General features: G+C 53.8%; 4 protein-coding genes across 5 annotated transcripts; 1 reads left to right on the plus strand and 3 right to left on the minus strand.

The window, feature by feature from the left end:
* Window positions 1-945: 945 nt before the first annotated feature.
* Window positions 946-4,198, minus strand: Prdx5 (peroxiredoxin 5). Of its 2 annotated transcripts, none has more exons than XM_036203183.1 (7): window positions 4,062-4,198; window positions 3,601-3,754; window positions 2,227-2,361; window positions 1,781-1,912; window positions 1,465-1,503; window positions 1,288-1,349; window positions 946-1,207 (listed from the first exon to the last, which is right to left on the minus strand). In XM_036203183.1, exons 1-7 carry the CDS (start codon window positions 4,070-4,072, stop codon window positions 1,102-1,104), a joined length of 639 nt encoding a protein of 212 aa, XP_036059076.1. In that variant the 5' UTR covers window positions 4,073-4,198; the 3' UTR covers window positions 946-1,101. The 2 variants fall into 2 exon arrangements, with proteins under 2 accessions (XP_036059076.1, XP_036059070.1); XM_036203177.1 differs by lacking the exon at window positions 4,062-4,198 and adding an exon at window positions 3,864-4,053.
* Window positions 3,960-5,118, plus strand: Trmt112 (tRNA methyltransferase subunit 11-2). Its single transcript, XM_036203193.1, has 4 exons — window positions 3,960-4,400; window positions 4,488-4,589; window positions 4,676-4,765; window positions 4,845-5,118. The coding sequence occupies exons 1-4, from the start codon at window positions 4,323-4,325 to the stop codon at window positions 4,950-4,952; spliced, it is 378 nt and encodes a 125-aa protein (XP_036059086.1). The 5' UTR covers window positions 3,960-4,322; the 3' UTR covers window positions 4,953-5,118.
* Esrra (estrogen related receptor alpha) lies at window positions 5,064-14,734 on the minus strand. The gene is made up of 7 exons (XM_036203164.1): window positions 14,506-14,734; window positions 12,920-13,256; window positions 7,954-8,070; window positions 7,694-7,822; window positions 6,789-6,956; window positions 6,426-6,695; window positions 5,064-6,087 (listed from the first exon to the last, which is right to left on the minus strand). Exons 2-7 carry the CDS (start codon window positions 13,242-13,244, stop codon window positions 5,828-5,830), a joined length of 1,269 nt encoding a protein of 422 aa, XP_036059057.1. The 5' UTR covers window positions 13,245-13,256; window positions 14,506-14,734; the 3' UTR covers window positions 5,064-5,827.
* Window positions 14,735-15,325: 591 nt separating this feature from the next.
* On the minus strand, window positions 15,326-18,536 carry Catsperz (catsper channel auxiliary subunit zeta). The gene is made up of 5 exons (XM_036203247.1): window positions 18,243-18,536; window positions 17,775-18,093; window positions 16,452-16,531; window positions 16,193-16,259; window positions 15,326-15,553 (listed from the first exon to the last, which is right to left on the minus strand). The coding sequence occupies exons 1-5, from the start codon at window positions 18,261-18,263 to the stop codon at window positions 15,444-15,446; spliced, it is 597 nt and encodes a 198-aa protein (XP_036059140.1). The 5' UTR covers window positions 18,264-18,536; the 3' UTR covers window positions 15,326-15,443.
* Window positions 18,537-18,568: the final 32 nt, after the last annotated feature.

Genomic DNA, 18,568 nt, shown 5'->3' on the forward strand with positions numbered 1-18,568 from the left:
TCGTCTTTCTGGAGTCTTCGATGTAGTTGAAGACTATATACTCATAGTTATAATTTTCCTTAGTTATGATAAAAGGGTAAATTAGATATAAAACTTTGGACTCAGCAAGATGGAATAGATAATTAAATGTTTTCTCTGATTTGCCAAATACAAATAGACTGGATATTGTAACTGTAATCCTTACTTGATAAGTATTAATCTGACTATGTTAAAGTTAAAACCTGCCAGGTGGTGGTAGTGCATGCCTTTAATTCCAGCACTCGAGAGGCAGAGCCAGGCGGATCTCTGTGAGTTCGAGGCCAGCCTGGTCTCCAAAGCAAGTTCCAGGAAAGGCCCAAAGCTACACAGAGAAACCCTGTCTCAAAACTCAAAAAAAAAAAAAAAAAAAAAGTTAAAACCTTCCTTCTTAATTAGACAAAAGGGGGGAAATGTTGTGGAATAATCCTCTTGTATACTGTAAAGATGTGTCATTCAAATTGGTTTAACAAAATGCTGATTGGCCAGTAGCCAGGCAGGAAGTATAGGTGGGGTAACCAAACTAAAGATGATGGGAAGAAGGGTAGGGTCAGGGGGTTACCAGCCAAATGCAGAGGGAGAAGATGAACATGCCATGTTAATAAAGGTACCACCAGGTGGCAGAGCATAAATAAGGAATGTGGGTTAATTCAAAATTTAAGAGTTAGCTAGTAACAAGTCTGATCTACCAACTGAGCATTTAGAATTTATGTTCAGCCTCTGAGTCAGTTATTTGGGACCCGAAGGTTGGGACATGGAAACATCCATCTACACTAGCTATCTCAGGATGCACCAAGCAAAGCCAATTCTGACTTCCTCTCAGCTTCCAGGTACCTGCCCTGGCTGTCCTCTACTTTCTCCCACAAACCCCTCCATTGACCTTGGCTCCAACTGTAACTACACCATGAGCAAGGGCAAAGCAGACAATTCCATGCCAGAGGCAGACACAAACCAGACTGTTTATTGCAGAAATACGATCAAAGTTACATTTAAGTGGCCCCAGGTGAGGAGGTGCTGGGCCTCTCAGCCTAGAGCTGAGTAGGGAAGATGGAAAGGACAGAGGACCTTCTTCATCTGGTCAGGGCCTCAGAGTTGTGAGAGGATATTGGGGGCCAGGCTGCAGGTGAGGCCTGTGCCATCCGGCTCCACATTCAGTGCCTTCACTATGCCATTGTCTACCACCATTGAGAACCTGCAGAAAAGAGGTTCAGCTGCAGAAGCCAAGCCAGCCGCCAGGGTCCCTAGTGCCAGTGGGGAATGCTCCCACTTTACCTCTTCAGCCGGCGATTCCCAAAGAGAGACACCAAAGAATCATCCAGTAATAAACCTGTCTCCTAGAAGACAGGCAGAGACGGGTGTCGAGCGCCCCCAAACAGGTCAGGGGCTGCTCCCCAAATAACGAGTCCCTCCAGGACCAACTTCAGGCTGAGGGAAGGGTGGTACACTCACCTTCCCAAAGGCCCCAGTGGGGTCAGCCAGGAGCCGAACCTGAGGGAGAGAGCAAATGTCACAAGGAAACATCCAGTGCCAGTGAGATGGCTCAGTGTGTACAGGCACTTGCTACCAAGCCTGAAGACCCGAGTTCAATCCCCAAGACCCCACATGGCAGAAGGAGAGAACCTAGTCTCATAGGTAATCCTCTGACCTTCACTTAAGTACCATGGCATGAGTGCCCACCCCACACATAAAATAAGTAAATAAAATGTAATGAAAAACAAGGAAACCTCCTACCTGGGCCTGACCCCTCACAGACCCCACACCTCACCTTGCCTTCCGCCTGGTGGGCTCGACCCCACTCTTGAGTCACAAAGACGTCATTAACACTCAGACATGCCAACACCTGCACTCCCTTGGCCTTCAGAGCCTCAGCTTGCTCCACGAACCCGGGCAGGTGGGTCTAAGAGGAAAACACAGGGTCAAAATGAAGACAGCTGCTGGTGTTCCTGAGCTGGCTCCTTAGCTTCCCATGCTCTAAAACCCCTGTCAGGTTAGGGAAAGAGGTGTGAAACATGCCATTCCCTTTCTGCCTTGGCTACTCGGAAGGTTGAACCTAAATACCTGTGGTCAATACATGAAATTCCCATGGGCAAAACTCTTGTATCATTAGCACAAGCAATTTTTCAGCTCTTCGGCCAGCAGGAACAATCAGAGGTGTCAGATTTAACTGGAGTCCTTTTCTCCTACACTCCAGATTCTGGAAAGAAGCCTCACCTTAGAACAGCCAGGCGTGAAAGCCCCAGGCACTCCAAACAGGACGCCTTTCTTGCCCTTGAACAGGTCTGCCAGGTTCACCTTCTTCCCAGGCTCCCCTTCAAACACCTCCACGGAGGGGATGCCATCTCCCACCTGGAGACAAGGGGTAAGGGGGTAAAGAACGGCCCAGTAAGCCACATCCAGACAGAGATCTTGATGGAGCCAGGGCTGACACCCAGCAGAGAAAATGCCACCTGTCAGTTTCCGGGGGTCAATCTCATGTCCTCTGTATCTCCCAGTTGCCCCACATCTTACAAGCTTCAAGGAAGCCTGGCTTTGCTCAAGCCTGGCCACAGAAAAAGGGAGAGGCCTCCATAAGTGTGGCAATGCTGTGTCAACAAGCCACCCAGGATGGGTCTGCACAAGGAGGAGGACAGAGGGCTGTGCTTGGGGTTGAGAAAGCACCCGGCAACAGGGAAGGAGAAAACCCTGTCCACACAACGGAAAGCCAGGGAAGACACCCAAGTCAAGGCCTCTCAGGGTAGGTGGGAGTGTCGACCTACCTGGAGGCTTCCTGAAGCCACAGGAGGGAACAAAAAGGAAGGGAGGCTGGGGTCAGCAGGTAAAGGTGCTTGCCACCAAGACTAACCCCCCATAACCAGACAGAACTGGCTCCTGAGAAAATTGGCCTCTGACCTCCACATGCACATATGTGTGTTCCCAAATACACACACTAAATACATATTAACAAGTGTTTTTCGAAAAAGAAAGGGCCTTTTATCCCAGCACTAGAGAGGCAGAGCCAGGCGGATCTCTGTGAGTTCGAGGCCAGCCTGATCTACAGAGCGAGATTCAGGACAGGCACCAAAACTGCACAGAGAAACCCTGTCTCAAAAAAAAAAAAAACAAAAAACAAACAAACAAAAGGATAAAGTCCAAGAAGCTTCCAGAAAGGCCAAACAAACAGAAGCCGTGGGGGAAGCATTCACAGAGAGGAGAAAGCAATGGGCAAAAAACAAAAAAACAACCTGGTCTCCAAAGACCACCTGTCCGTCTTTCAAAAGATACAGTGAAGAGGCATCTAGTACTATCACAAATGGGGCTTTGGAGAGGGGTGTAAGAGGTCTGAAAAGCGGCCACGCAGCGAGGGAGATATTTCAAGAATGTGGAAAATGACATAGCATCTGTCGCCTAAAAATGGTGGGGACCTGTCCCTGGACGTCGCAGTTAATGTGTCAAGGAGGCTCAAGGAATGTCTCGGGACGGAGGGGCAACGAGGGGGTCTTACAGAAAGCCTGACAGGAAGAAAGCCTCAAGGAGGACAGCCCGAGACCCCGCGAGCACTCCAAAATGCCGCAACAGGGTGGCTCCAGGAGAATTAGGACCGGTCACCTTGATCGGGGCCATAGCCACTGCGGCGCTGCTGAAGCTGCGGGCCCCGCTAGGCTCCCACCCTGCTGCTTCCCGGCTTGCTCGGCCTGCCTCGCTCGTCCAGGTCGCAGCTGAACGGAGCACCGAACCGGTTCTGGCGCCCAGGACGCGTATCCTAGGGAGTAGCATGTCAGACGGTCGCCGCAGCCCCCGCTCGCCGCTCGGTCGGCCCACCAGAGGCGGGTGCTGAGCTCGCTCCGCCCACGCCAGCACGCCGCACCTACCACGCGGGGTTATAGACTAAGCCGTGACGCATTATGACGCGGTGGGTGCAGGGGTCGGGCGCCTTATTTGCATTGCAGAGAGAGGTGCCCGATTTACCGATGCAACCGTTTCTGACCCTGAACCGCAAACAGGGCTTGGGGTACGATCTGGCTAAGCCTCGGATGTGCTTCCCACTCAGCGAGAGGCCCGCAGCGCACCTGCTTTGCATTGTACAGACGACTTATAGCGAGCGGGGCTCGGCGTACACCGTTGCACTCTCCCTGAGAAACGCTTCCGGTATCAGGGCTTGACCCAACTCAGTCTTCCCCACCCCTTCGCTGCCGCAGAACCCCAGAAGGTCCAGCTACTTCACCACTTCCGGTCCGGGGGGCTGGGGGAGGGTCCAACGGCTTCAACAGCGGAAGTGGCCTAGCGTGGACTCCTTCCGCTTCCGGCCTCGCGAGCTCCAGTGTGGCAACATGAAACTGCTCACCCACAATCTCCTGAGCTCTCATGTGCGGGGCGTGGGCACGCGTGGCTTCCCGCTGAGGCTGCAGGTATTTGCGTGAGGGTCTGTCGCCCTTGGAGCTCAGGCTAGACACGCCGGGCCCAGCCCTACCTCGCTAAACCTTTCCTCCCCGCAGGCCACCGAGGTCCGCATCAACCCCGTGGAGTTCAACCCCGAGTTCGTGGCGCGGATGATCCCCAAAGTGGAGTGGGCGGCGCTTGTGCAGGCGGCGGACACCGTGAGGACCCCGCCCCCGGGAGGGGGTGGGGCTGGGGCTCTCGGTGGAGTTTGTATGCCCGGTGACCACATGTCTCTTCCCCACAGTTAAACCTGGAAGAGGTGCCCAAAGAGCCGACCGAGGGCTACGAACACGACGAGACGTTCTTGAGGAAGATGCACCACGTGTTGCTTGAGGTGAGAATCCTGCCTGTCACTTGCCTAGCGCTCCTGCACAGCGGCTCCGGGTGCTCAGCTTTGCCGTCCTCCCCCACAGGTGGACGTGCTCGAAGGCACCCTGCAGTGCCCAGAATCCGGCCGGCTTTTCCCCATCAGCCGCGGGATCCCCAATATGCTGCTGAATGACGAGGAGACGGAAACGTAAACTTGCTAGCCGCCACTCTGACATTTTGTGAAGTGTGTATCATTTGTATAGTCTGTTAACTAGATGTCATGGATGACCCCACCTCCCCCCAATGACTCACCGACCACCATGTACTTGAGCTCCATAGTATATTTTTTTTTTTCTCATTAAAGGTTCAAAACCAAAAGCGGTTTCTCTTTGCAGCAAATATACATTAAAATAGAGTCTCTGTACAGCCAAGGGCTCTGGGCCCCGGCTTGCCCCACGGCCCTGCGCCTCCCTGGCCAAACCCAAAAATAAATATAGTGTTATTGCTCTGCAGGGCATAGAGGCAGTGCTGTCCCCCACCCCTTGAGGTGGGAGCTGGTGGGGGGGGCCTGGGCCACCCCAGGGGTCCAGGGGCTGGAGCCTGCTTGGAGTTATTGCTTCGAGGGGGGCACTAATGCCCAATGCGAATGAGAGCGAAGGGGACGGGGCCTTTGCTTTCCAAGCCCCCCTCTGCTCTGGAGAGGGGTCGATTAAGCAGCAGCAAAAGCATCACCCACTGGGAGACTGTGGCCTTTCTCCATCCCCTTCCCTCCCTGAGATCAGTTTCTGCCTCCCACATCCCCTGCAGCCCCCTATGGCTTCCGCAAGGCCCCTACACTCTTGGGGGCACATTATGGCTTGCAAGGGGCAGCGCTGTGCCCACACCTGGGCATTCACTTTCCTGGCTTCTGACACGCCCCCAGAGGGGGAAGGGGAGAGCATGAAGCCTGCTCCCAGGGGCGGATGGCATTGCCCTGGCCCTGCCAGCAGGCTGTGGCACTGCCCAGACTCCAGCTTTGCCCCCTTGGGGCTAAGACCCCATGCTGGGCAGACTCTGCCAGCCACCCCACCCTGTCCCACCCCTTGCCTCAGTCCATCATGGCCTCAAGCATTTCCAAAAACAATTTGTGCATGGGCACCTTGCCCTCCAGCTTCACCCCATAAAAATGGGCCAGGACTTTGCCTGCTGTCTGGCGGAGGAGCGGCAGTGTGAGCAGCAGCCTGCCCGCTCGCCTCCGTTCAGCACCCCCTCCAGGGCCAGCCCGGCCAGCTTCATACTCCAGCAGGGCCTCGTGCAGGGCTTCACGGAGCTGCTCCACCGCTTCAGCATCTTCAATGTGCACAGAGTCTGAGGAGGGGAGAGAAACATTGGCGGAGGTGACAGGATTCACATCTGTTTGGCCACTGCTGGACAGGGAATGATACATTCACTGCTCTGCCTACGCACCAGGACCCATCCTGTCCCACCTGCGGCCACCTCTTGTCCTCCACACCTTCCCTTTCACTATCTCCTTGTCGCCACAGCACTAGGGCTCAGAATCCTGTGTACAGGTCAGGACCTTGGCTTACTTGGTGATTTTTCAATGATCAAGCCTCAGTTGTCCTAATCTAGAAATAGGGAGCATGCCACCACCGTTGACAACTGGGGGGCCTTATGGGGAGACCTGTGTCTTCCCTGGCACTTACCAGAATTGGCAAGGGCCAGAGCCTTCAGCAGCACGTACTCCTCCCGCTCCAGCCGTAATGCCTGCAGTCGCCGTACCAGCTGCAGCAAGGCTGCCCCCAGGTCCCCCAGACCAGCTGCCCGGGCCCCCTCTTCATCCAGGACCAGGTCCTCGGCAAATGCCAGCTCATCCTGCAGTGGCAGTGAGCGCTGGGCCACACCCAGCACCAGCACCTCCATCCACACACTCTGCAGTACTGACATCTGGTCAGACAGCGACAGTGAAGAGAAGCCTGGAGGAAAACCAGGAAAGGACAGGTCAAGAATGCAGCAGAGCCAAACGTGGCCTGCCTGTTCAGAGATGCCCTGACCACTAAGCCCTTCACCTGGGATGCTCTTGGCCCAGCTGATGGTGACCACTATCTCTCGATCGAAAAGGTCGCAGAGAGTGGCCACGGCAGGGAGGTGTCCGTCAGGGCTGGCTGGGTCAGGCATGGCATACAGCTTCTCAGGCTCAACCACCAGCAGATGAGACACCAGCGCATTTACTGGGGCTACAGTGACAAGATACAGGACCAGAGTCATGAACATGGATCTGGCAGACCTCTGAAGCCCCCCAGAGCCAAGTGTCTTCACAGACATTCCCCTCTGGCCTTCCTTGAAAGCCACTGGTAAGCCTGAAGACACAGTGCTCACTTCCTCAGAGAAAGGTTGTGTGCACCAGGAAACCTTTCCCTGGGGCATGGGCGTAGCTTGCACACAGCCCCAGTCTAGTCTAGCATTTAGTAGGCTCAGGTTCCCCCAACAACCTAGAAAAAAGAAAGAAGCAACCCCTGTGCTGATTTGTTTTTTTCAACTTGACACATATCTGGGAAGAAGGAATCTTAATGTGATGGAGTGTGACCTCAGAGCTGTAAACTGAAGTAAACCCTTTCCTCTCCAAGTTGCTTTTGGTCATGTTTTGCCACTGCAATGGAAACCCTTCTACTTGGATTGGCATCTGACCTGTGGAGTGGTTTTATTGTCCTTGAATGACTATATAATCACCTATGACCCCAAACTCCCAACCCTGGATTGCCTCCTGAGCTCTGGGATTAAAGTGTACATGTGGAGTGTGCTGTGCTAAAAATCAAACCCAGGACTTCATGCACGCTAGACAAGCACTCTTACTGCCTAAGCTACATCCTTGGTGAGAAATGAGAAAAGGTAAGACCTGGGTCGGGCATGTAAGGAAACCAAACAGACCTCTCCAGTGGCTGCCCCACCACCACCCCAAAGCTTAGGGCCTCACCTGTCTTCCGGGGGCCTCCAGCTACTGCCAGAGGACCAGCAGGGAAGGGGCCTGGGAAAGGCAATGGGTCCACCTCTGGCCGCCTCTTGTACTTCTGACGCCCACCTCGGACACGGTCCAGACGCACACCTTGAATTGTAAGACCAGACTGTGTCCATAAAATACCTGCCCCACAGAGCCCTACTCCCCCCACCTTCTCCCCAGGCTTCCACCCAACCCACTCCCCACCCCATCTCACTCAGGCACTGCCCAGTGCTCACCCTCCTTGAGCATGCCCACCCGCAGGCACTTGGTGAAGCGGCAAGCCTGACAGGCCTTGCGTCTCCGCTTGGTGATCTCACACTCGTTGGAGGCCGGACAGCTGTACTCGATGCTCCCTGCCAGGAAGAGGCAGGGCTCCAGTGGCGGCCTCCCAGAGCCCGGAGGGGGCCCAGATGACAGGAGAGCCCTGACTCACCCTGGGCAAACACCAGTCTGGGGGTATGGGGAGGAAAGGGAGAGCAGGATGCCATGAGCAGGGCAGGGAGGGGAAAGCCACTGGGCTGGGGGAACCCTGCTTGCATGAGGCCAAGCTTCATATTTGCCCTAAAACCATACCGCTTGGTTACAATGTCCTCATCTGCTGTCAAGGGCCACAGTGACCTCCAGGTTAAATCCAAGGCTCCATTGAGTCCTGAACTCCCTTGCCTAAAGCATTGCTTCCGGCTCCTAGAAACCACCCAAGGCAGTTTTCCTTTGCTTCTGGGACAGGTTCTGCTGGTCCTCCTACCCTCTGGCAACTCTATGATTTCTGTACAGCAAACTATGCAGTCCCCAGGGCTGTCCCACCCCATCCCCCTGTCTCCCAGACTTCCAGGTTTGTATCTCTAGCCTGAACAGCACTGTGTTCTACATGTCCAGCAGCAGCCCCAGGACACTCCAAGGGTCCTCCAATCCACCATGATGTAGAAGGACCCCACCTCTCCTGCCAAGTCTCCAACCACCTTCCATTGCCCAAGAACCCTAAGTAGCATGGTCCTCCTCTCAGCCCACGGACAGTGTTGGGAGTCTCACCACCTCGCCCACCAGAACCCATCTCCTGCCTGCAGCTTCCATCCTGATCTGTCCTCACCACGGTGGCTCCTTGGCTGTCTCTATTCTCTGCATAGCAGCAGGGGAGGGATCCTGTCCTCTGATCACATTCCCCAGTGAGCTCTCTTTAGTATAAGCCCAAGTAAAGCAGTGTTCTACGGGTTCCCTCAGCCTAGCTTCATCGTCTTCTAATTCTGTTCTGCACTGCATGCTCCTCAGACAGGGCCTGCCTCAGGGCATTCTGTTCCTTGCCTGGAGCTCTGGTCCAGACAGCCATGTTTGCTCCCTTGCTTCCTATCACCTTGGAGAGGTCTTTCCTAGGCACTGACAAATCCCTTTGCAGCTACTTCTGGCCTGCAGAAACTCTCAGGGTTTTATCACCATCGGATCCATAACGCGTGTGCTCAGCTACCCTGTGGCTTTCAGCTCTTGTTTTATTTTTTGAGACAGTTTCGCCCCATGGCCCAGCCCAGTCTGGAACTTGCAACAACCCTTCTGCCTCAGTCTCATGGGCATAAGCCACCTACCTGGCTGTTTTGTTTTTAGTTTTTGTGGGATCTGTGTGTAGCTGCAAGTACACAGAAGCTCTGAGTTCCTGTAAGTTGCCTCCATCAATAGCTCTCAACCTTTTTTTTTCCCCTGAGACAGGGTCTTGCTATGTAGTCCTTGTTGGCCTTAAACTCACTATATAGACAAGGCTGGCCTCAAACTCTGCCTCCTGAGCACTGGATCAAAGGTGCACCCAGCATGCATGACTTCTCCACCTTGTATTTTGAAACAAGGTCTTTCACTGAACCTGGAGCTCACCAACTCACCTAGAGTATCCCAAATCCTCCTGCTGCTACCTCCCATCATCTGGCTTTTTATGTGAGTACCAAGCATTCAAACACTAGCAAATGTGCTATCTCTTCAACCCCTCTTTTGAGTTTTCTTTAAACAGGGTAGATGTAGCCCAGGCTGGCCTCTTAACTCACTATGAAGTGGAGGATGATCTTGAACCTTGATCCTCCTGACTCCACTACCAAATGCTAAAATCATAGCCATGTGCCACTACACCAGGGAAGAAGACACTGTCTTGCTATATAGCCCATATGTACTCCGTATGTAGCCCAGGTTTGCCTTGAACTCACAATCCTCTTGCCTCAGCCTCCCAAATACCATTGTGCACAGCTTACCCTGTATGTGTTCTCAACCCAGCTCCAGTTTCCCAAGGCTATTCACAAGGCCTGATGTGTAGTAGGTACCAATGGCCCCGTCAGCCTCACAGGGCTGGTCCCAAGGACCAAAACACACAAGCAGCCAGCAGGCCTTTCATGCTTCTCTCCTCCAATATCCAACAAGGCTGCTATACCCAGCTCAAGAGGCCTCCTCAGGGAAGCCCTCCAGTCCTGGTCCCGACAGACACACACCTTGCTCCTTCCCTTCCAACACATGCTACAAAACAAAGAGGACCGTTCTGACCAAGTGAGTTTCCCCTGCCCAGCCTCAGCTGTGTCTGGAACACAGGCCTGTAATCCCAACACTTCCAAGACTCTCAGCCATCCTGGGCTATACAGCAAGACCTACTTAAGAAACAAAAATAAAGCAAGGGCTGTGGGGACTTACCATCTGTGGTTTATTTACTTTATGTGTTTATTTTGAGACTGGGTCTCTCTAGGTCTGGTGGCCCTGGAACTCAGCTATGTAGATCAGGCTGGCCTCAAACTGGAGATCCACCCTTTTCTTTTCTTTTTGGTTTTTCAAATGAGACAGGGCCATGACTTTAATCCCAGCACTCAGGAGGCAGAAGCAGGCAGATCTCTGAGTTCGAGGCCAGTCTGGTCTACAGAGTGAGTTCCAGGACAGCCACAAATGTTTCATAGAGGAAACTGTCTTGAAAAACAAAACAAGCAAAAAAAGAGATGGGTCTCATTGTATAGCCCTGGCTGGCCTTGAACTCATAGAGCTCCACCTTCCTCAGCCTCTTAAGGACTGGGATTAAAGGTGTGGGCCACCACTGCCCAGCTGTACTTCCCATTCTTAAAACTTGTGAGCCTTCAATTTTCCTAACTGTAAAGCTGGCATGATTAAAAAAAAAAAAAAACAAACCAAAACAAAACAAACAAACAAACAAAAACATATACTTGAGGCTGGAGTGTAGCTCACTGTGTGCTTAGCATTCACGAGACCCTGGATTCCATCACTAGTAACCTCCCTCACCCTACCTCCTCAAAAGAGGAAGGCTGAAAAAAAATTAATGGAGCTAGGCATGATGGCACAGGCCTTTAATCCCAGCACACTCAAAAGGCAGAGGCAGGCAGATCTCTGAGAATTTAAGACCAGCCTGATCGACAGTGAGTTGTAGGCCAGCCAGGATTTCACAATGAGACCCTGTCTTACAACAACAACAAAAACCCCACAACACACCTCACTGGAATGTCACTATCAGTGGTCCAAAGTCCAGCTCCTAGTGATACACAGAGGCACCAGTCTGGAGTGTTAAGAGCTCAGCTCTGGACTTGCACCAAATACCAGGGCTGTCGTTTTCTACTTGAGATCTGAATTGCTACAAAAGTCCCTGTGCTTCAGGTCTTAACAGGACCGTTTTTCAATAGCCCTGCAACAGGGGCCAAGACCCTGGAAGTAGAAGGGACAGTACCTACCACAGGATAAGCACTCAGGAGTTCAAAACAGTTGAGGGCTGGCAAGTAGGTAAGGGCACTGGCTGCCAAACGGGATGACCCTAGTTCAATCCCCAGGTCCTATATGGTGGGAGTCAAGAACCTACTCCTACAAGTTATCCTCCGATCTCTACACATATGCAGTTGTTGCAAGTGTACACACACACACACACACACACACACACACACACACTAAACACGTGCTAAAGAATTTTAAAAGTATTGCAGTGGGGTCTGCCTGAAACTACAGCACTCCTGGGAATCTGAGGCAAAAGGATGGAGCGTTCTAGGCCAGCCTGGCACAGTAAGTTCCAGGCCAACTACATAATAAGATAATAGTGTCTCAAAAAAAACTTTTTTTTTTTGTAAATTATACATGTTATAGTGCCAAAGTAACCAATGGTGGCATAAAAATATAATAGGCCTGACAAAGAGAATGTTCACATCAATATCTTCATCATGTCCTCAAAATCTGACATGCTCTCCTGGGTGAGGAGAAAAAAAAAATCAGTGGCTGAAAAGTGAGGGAGCCTATCCTTTTTTCCTTTTTGTTTTTTGGGTTGTTTTTTGTTTTGTTTGCTTTGGAGACAAAGTTTCTCTGTGTAGCCATCCTGGAACTCAATCTAGGCTGGCCTCAAACTCAGAGGTTAGCCTGCTGGGATTAAAGGCGTGGGCCCCCCCCCCCCCCACCAGGCAGAATCCTATCTTTTTAAAGCTAGATGCTAAAACATAACAAACCTTTATCAGTTACCCATAAAAAAGGAATTCTGTGATGAACTAGGGATAAAAGCAGGCAGTTACTAAAGACAATAAGAAATCCAGGAGCGCTGGGTGTGGTGACACATGCCTTTAACCCCAGCACTCAGGAGGCAGAGGCAGGTGGAGCTCCGTGATTCAAGGCCAACCTGGTCTACAGAGTGAGATCCAGGAGAGCCAGAGCTGCACAGTATGTGTGGGGGTGGGGGTGGGGGGGACAGGATGGGGACAGGGACGCGACAGGAGCAAAGTTTTAGACAGCTGCAGGCACCTCAACCTGGCTATGTCACACTCCAATCCAATGACCTATGCTAGTGCCTTTTCCTTCTTTAATTTGAGACGGGTTTCCTAGCCCAAGTTGGCCTTCAACTTACTATGTAGTTAATGATGACCTTGAATTTCTGATTCTCCTAGTTCCACCTCCAAAGTGCTGAGATTTTAGGTATGAACTACCACCTGGTGGTGCTAAGGACAGAACCTGGAGCCTCTTGTAAACCAGGCAAGCACTCCACTAACTCAGCTACATCCTCACCCATCATGTCTCTTAAAAAAACAAAACAAAAAACAAAAACAAAACCCAACATGTCCCTGGGAAGTACAAGGCAATTCAAACTCAAGCAGCACCAGACAGGCTCCGGGCCTCCTGCATGCACCACTGTACCAGCATCGCTGGAAGGTGCCAGGTCCAAGGGGTATGGGGCAAAGGACACAGAAGCAGGGATGAGGGGCAGGGGCTCACCCTGGATGGTCCTCTTGAAGAAGGCTTTGCAGGCCTCACAGGATGCCACACCGTAGTGGTAGCCGGAGGCCACATCCCCACAGACCAGGCAGAGGCGTTTGGGCAGAGAGCTGAGCACTAGCTTCCCACCGCCCTGCTCACCGGACCCTGTACCCTCCCCCTCCTCCTCCTCCTTGTGCCCTGGAAGGCAGCGTGCTGGAGCTGGACCCGGAGCCAGGGTCACCGGGGGTTCAGTCTCAGTCTCTGAGGAACCCTTTGGACTGTCAGGGCTGGCTGGCTCTGCTTTGATGTAGAGAGGCTCGATGCCCACCACCTGGCTGGACATGATGCTGGTCACCTGCAGGGAAAGACCATCAGGGTCACAGGGAGGCACTCTGCTACATGGGTTGGGCAACACTGGGCCTAGGCCAAGCTTCCAGGCTAAGTCAAGGAGCGGGAGGAGACAGAGTCCAAGGAAGGGCTGCCCATGAAGAGGGCCCCCAGCTGTCACCATGGGAACAGAGTCTCCAGAGCCTCTGGGGCCAGTTAACTGACAGCAGGTCCTCCTCTTGGGAACCTGGGAGAGGCTTGGCAAGTCTAGCTCCCACCCAAGCCAGGAAGCAGGGTGAACTCAACCTGCAGATAACTCTCAACTCCCAAACATAATACCTCTCCTCAGTTTTCTCCAGATGTTGGGAGGGCTCCATTTAGGTACTGAATCTTCAAGAGCATACTTAAGAACACGGCGGGGGGGGGGGGGGGGGGCGCAGGGGCGGGCGGACGGGCGGGAGGGGTGTTTAGCCACTCTCTCTGGAGTTTCCACATGTCCACACATGCTCACTCTCCTGAGGACCTTCACACATGGCCCTTAACCAGTCACAGCTCTTACATACTCCCAGCAAAAGGGCACACTCCATAAGCAAACTCACACAAGTCTTAAATCATACACACACTCTCTCTCCAGACTCCTGGGAGGGAACCTCTCACCTCTGACACGCCACCCCCTCCTGCCTTAGCAAGGCCATTCCAGCCACGCCGTGCAGGGCGCGGCTCCACCTCTTTGGCACCCCGGGCCTGCACGGTTCATTCTTACACTCCAGCTGCCGCAGAGTCCACCACCTCTCGCGGCTCCCGGGGCGCTGCCCCCCCCCCCCCCGCTCCGGGGCCACCCCCTTCAACCTGCGCACACCTATGGGAAGTTGCCTGAAGTTACTTGTCCCCCCCCTCCCCCACTACCCGCGGGGGACTTCTATCAGGTTATCAGGAAGTCAGAAGAGGCGACGAGGAAGAAGTTCTCCCCCGCGCTGCGATGACCTATGACCCAGAGAGGAGGGTGGCCCAAAGCCCCTGCAGGCGCCCCCACGTGGCCTCCGGGGCCCTTCCAACACCAGCCCACCCCGAAGACTCCCGCAATGCTCAAGGGTCCAGCTCAACGCTGCCCCGAGGCTCTCTCCGAGGCCCGAGAATAACCCGGGGCCAAGACCCGTCCTGACCCGGCCGCCGCACCGGGCGCGACCCCGCCCGCAACCCGCCCCCCGCCCGCGCTCGCACATGGCCCCCGCCGCGCCCGCCCACCCCCGCGGCCGCGCTCCCCTCCGCCCCCACACCTGGGGCTCCGACAAGGCTGGCGGGCAGGCATGGGGGCCGAGCGGCCCGGAGAGCCGGGATGAGCAGGGGCCGCCTCCTCCGGCCGCGCCGCCCCGCTGCGCTGCGTGCCCCCTCACTCGGCGGCGCCGCTGGCTGCTTGTAGGACACAAAAGGACATCGCGGCCGCTTCCTACTCCGCTTCCTCCAGCTGACAGCGGAGGCGGGGTCGGCCGTGCGCATGCAAAACAGGGGGCGGGGCCAGGTGCCTTATGCTAATCAGCCTAGCGAAGCGGGCGGCGCCTGCGTACCCGGAGGCAAGTGGGCGGGCTTTAGTGACACACTCGCGTGCGCGGCCGCCCTGAGGGCGGGGCCCGAGCCTAGGCTCGGCACAAGGACTCGGAGCCGGAGCCGGGGAGGAGCCGGAGCGCCCTTGCGTCATGGAGGTGGGCGGAGCTCCGCCTTACAGGAGTGGGCGTAGCCACTCAGTGGACTCTGCAGGCGGTGAACGTGTATGCAAATGAGGGGCGGGGTTGTGTCTCTGCATATGCATAAGATAAGGGGTGGGGCCTAACGGGGGCGCTGACACCCCCCCCATAATGTTGATGGGACACTTGATACTGACTTGGTAGACCAGCACACCTGCGGACCCTCGGGTAGGAGCAGCAGACCTAAACCATGCAAGTATTCTTGGTTTGTGAGTTCCTGGAAGGTAGTACTGGTGAGAATCGGGCGGAGAAAACTCAAGGTCACTGCGGTGACCGAATGAAGGTCACGGGGAAAGGCGGGGCCACGTGCGTCCGCCTCACGCAAGCAGCCACGCACTGACTCGGGAACCATGCATAGACTCTTTAATTTCTCTAGGGCTCAAATTCCATGCAGACGGGGTCGAGCTTGCTTGGGTCCAGGGAACCGGACAGGGCACGGGACTGACGTCTGGTCGGCCACTTGAGCTGGAGGTTCACTGAGGCATCAAGTTCAGCCTCTTGTTCCGGCGCTTCTTGAGCCCGTCGATGTAGCCCTGCAGCTCTTTAGTCATGTAGTGGCCTCTGCCAATCGTGGACTTATATGCTACGAAGAGGGCAGAGCTGAGGGCAGGGCCGTGAGCCATGGCAAAGCTTTCCCCCAGTAGGCACCACCAGTGTGATTCGAGGAAGCACAGATGACTCGAGGTGGCAGTTAATGCTGGATTTGGATCTGTGTTAGTTTGGGGGTTTTGGATCACCAAGGTACGACATGTTACGGGGAAGGGAGGTGAAGAAGGCTGAAGACGCTGCCTGAACCGGCCTGGGAGAGCCGGCAGCTGGACAGCCTCCTCCTGGGCCACCCACTCTAACCAGCCATCCGGCCCTTCTTTCCCCTCTGGATGTTCAGATATCGTGAGCAGAAGGTTAGCCAAATAATCCAATATCCAATAACTTTACCCAAATCATCCAGATGTGTCACCGCCCCCTCACCTGGGAGTGAAACAAAGCTACAGAAAGGCAGTCTGTCATTCCACTGGACAAGTGGTTTTAAGTCTTCTGAGTCACTCCATTGAGTCTGCCTGTGCCTAGTCTCTAGACTTTTAATTTTGGGGGAGCCCTTGGAATATTTGTGAGTGCTAAGGGGATCTGACAAGATATACACATCCTGAAACTCCACTCCCGAGACCCCAAGCCCTGCCAAAGCCACCAGGATCTTTTGTGGAAGCTGGGGTGGGGTGCTCACTATTGAGGGCTTTGCTGAGAATATCCAGAACTTCACTCTCCATGAGCTCCATCAGGGGCAGGGGCAGCTGGAAAGGCAATGAGAAGCTTCAGACAACCAAGGGACCCCCGTTCTGTGTGGAGCTGAAATGCTCCCCACGTGACCTCCCCAGCCTGCCTGCCCCACTTTCCTGAAATCTGCCCCACCCTACCTGCAGGCCTCAACCTGCCCTCCTCCTACCCACTACCGGCCTGCAGCAGCCTCCCCAGGCCCCTCCAACCCTGTTCTGCTGCTCTGTCCAGTAGGCTTGATGCGGCATTTGCTTTGACAGACTGACTGATGATTCTGAAGTAGACTTTACTAGAGAAACAAAAAGAGAAATAGTGGGGTGTGGGGTTCAGAGGTTAGTTCCACATACTACATTCACTGAAGACTGTATGGGATATAGGTTACAGCCCTACGCTTTAGAATCCCACCCAACTGGTACACAGAACTGACTGTCCCTCTGTGTGAGACACAGAGAGTCTTTGATTTGTCACCTATAAATGGAGTCATAGGAATTGTCTTTTATGAGAATAGTGCATCCTGTGTGAGTGTGTTGTTGGGAATAGAACCCAGAACCTTGTATAAGCTACAAAAGGACTCTACCAGTAAGCTACACTCCCGGGCCCAGAATGGCCTCTTATGGCAGTTGTGATATGTAGAGGTAACAGTACCAGAAGTTCTATGCCTGACATATAACAAGTGTTCAGTATATGCCAATTGCTATATTGGTATCAAGCTTATTTGTTTAGACAGGGTCTCACTATATGGACTTAGTTGTCCTGGAACTCAATTATCTAGACCAGGCTGTCTTGGAACTCACAGCTATCTACCTGCCTCTGCCTTCTGAATACTGGGATCAGGGGTGTACACTTCCACACCTGGCTTTTTTTATCAGTGCTAATTCCCTGAAGAAGTTGGAAATGGAAGGGACAGAGGGTAGACATACACAAGTCTCAACAGTGCTTGGCATACTGTGAATATATTTGTTTTTTAAACCAAGTCAGACATGGTGGTGCATGTATGTAAATCCCAACACTCAGGAAGATACCAGGAATCCAAGGTCATCTTGGGCTACACAGTGAGACTCTCATTCTAAAAAGAAATACAAAATAAAAATAAAGTAACTATTGACTAAAAAAAAGGGAGGCTTCAAAACAGCGAGATCCCAGCCAGGGAATGAACTCTGTCCTTTCAGCTGGCGCAGTGATGAAGTTAAACCCTCAGGAGAGGGAGGAGGGCTCGGAATGTAGTTCAGTAGTAGAGAACTTTGCTAGCATGCGTGATGCCCTCGGTTGACACCCAGCACCACATTATACAAGAAACCCACCAGGTCTTCACCGTCCTGACTGCCTGCTCCTTTCTTCTACGTTTCCCGAGTCTGAGTGGTAGGACGTCTGCCCGGTAGGGGGCGCTCAAAGAATGTATGTTTGAGGTAAAGCGTGAAAGATTTGCGCCCTCACTACGCCCCCCCGCCCCCCGATTTTGCAGGAAGGGAAATTGAGACCCTGGCTAGCCCCACTCCTGTACACACCCATCGCGTCGGGGAGGCCACTCTGACCAAGGGAGGTCACAGATTCTTCGTGCTCGTCATCTACCGCGAGATCGCGCTCCAATGATCTGCCACGGCGCAGCTCTAGCTCCAAACGCGCTTGCTGCTGGATCTCCTCTGGCTTGAGGTTGAGATTTTCCGTAATAGAAATGGTGTGGCTGTACCTGCGAGACTTCGCTACATCTCTGCCCTCCTCGTCGAAGTCCTCGCAGACGTCGGCCACCGATGCGTTCGCTGTGGACATTATGGCCGTGCTCCATAGATCACGAACATCTCCGTACAGGCTCGACCTGGTGCTGCGGCGACGGTGTACGTGTTTGGACACAGCCTGCGGGTCACACACACACACACAAGGAAGCCAAGGGACTCGGGGAGCTGGGCAGGAAGAATGGGCTGGAGTGGGGACTCCATGGACCAAGCGCCCAAGCTGAAAGTGTCAGGGCTGGGGGGGGGGGGGGGGGCAGGCAGACTTCTTACTTTGGAAACGACTTCCTCCATCGTTACGCACCAACGGACCAGTCGCCACAGGACTCAGTCGAGAAGGGGGTCACGCTCCAAGAAGGGGGAGGGGCAGAGTCTCCTCCAGGATTGCGATAATGGTCTCGCAGGAGGAGACTTCAAGCTGCAGTTGTCATCAAAACTAAATTGCTCCCACTCCCAATATCAATGCCAAGGTTGGCGGTGCCCAGGCCAGCTCTGAGTTCCGGTTTCCTCCAGGCATGGACAAGAGTCTGAATTCCCAAGCTCAGCCAAAAGGGCCACAACTTGATCAGTGTGGGCTCCCAGTGGACTGGATATAGCCC

This window comes from Onychomys torridus, chromosome 1 (genome assembly GCF_903995425.1).
Source record: "Onychomys torridus chromosome 1, mOncTor1.1, whole genome shotgun sequence".
Lineage (NCBI taxonomy): Eukaryota > Metazoa > Chordata > Mammalia > Rodentia > Cricetidae > Onychomys > Onychomys torridus.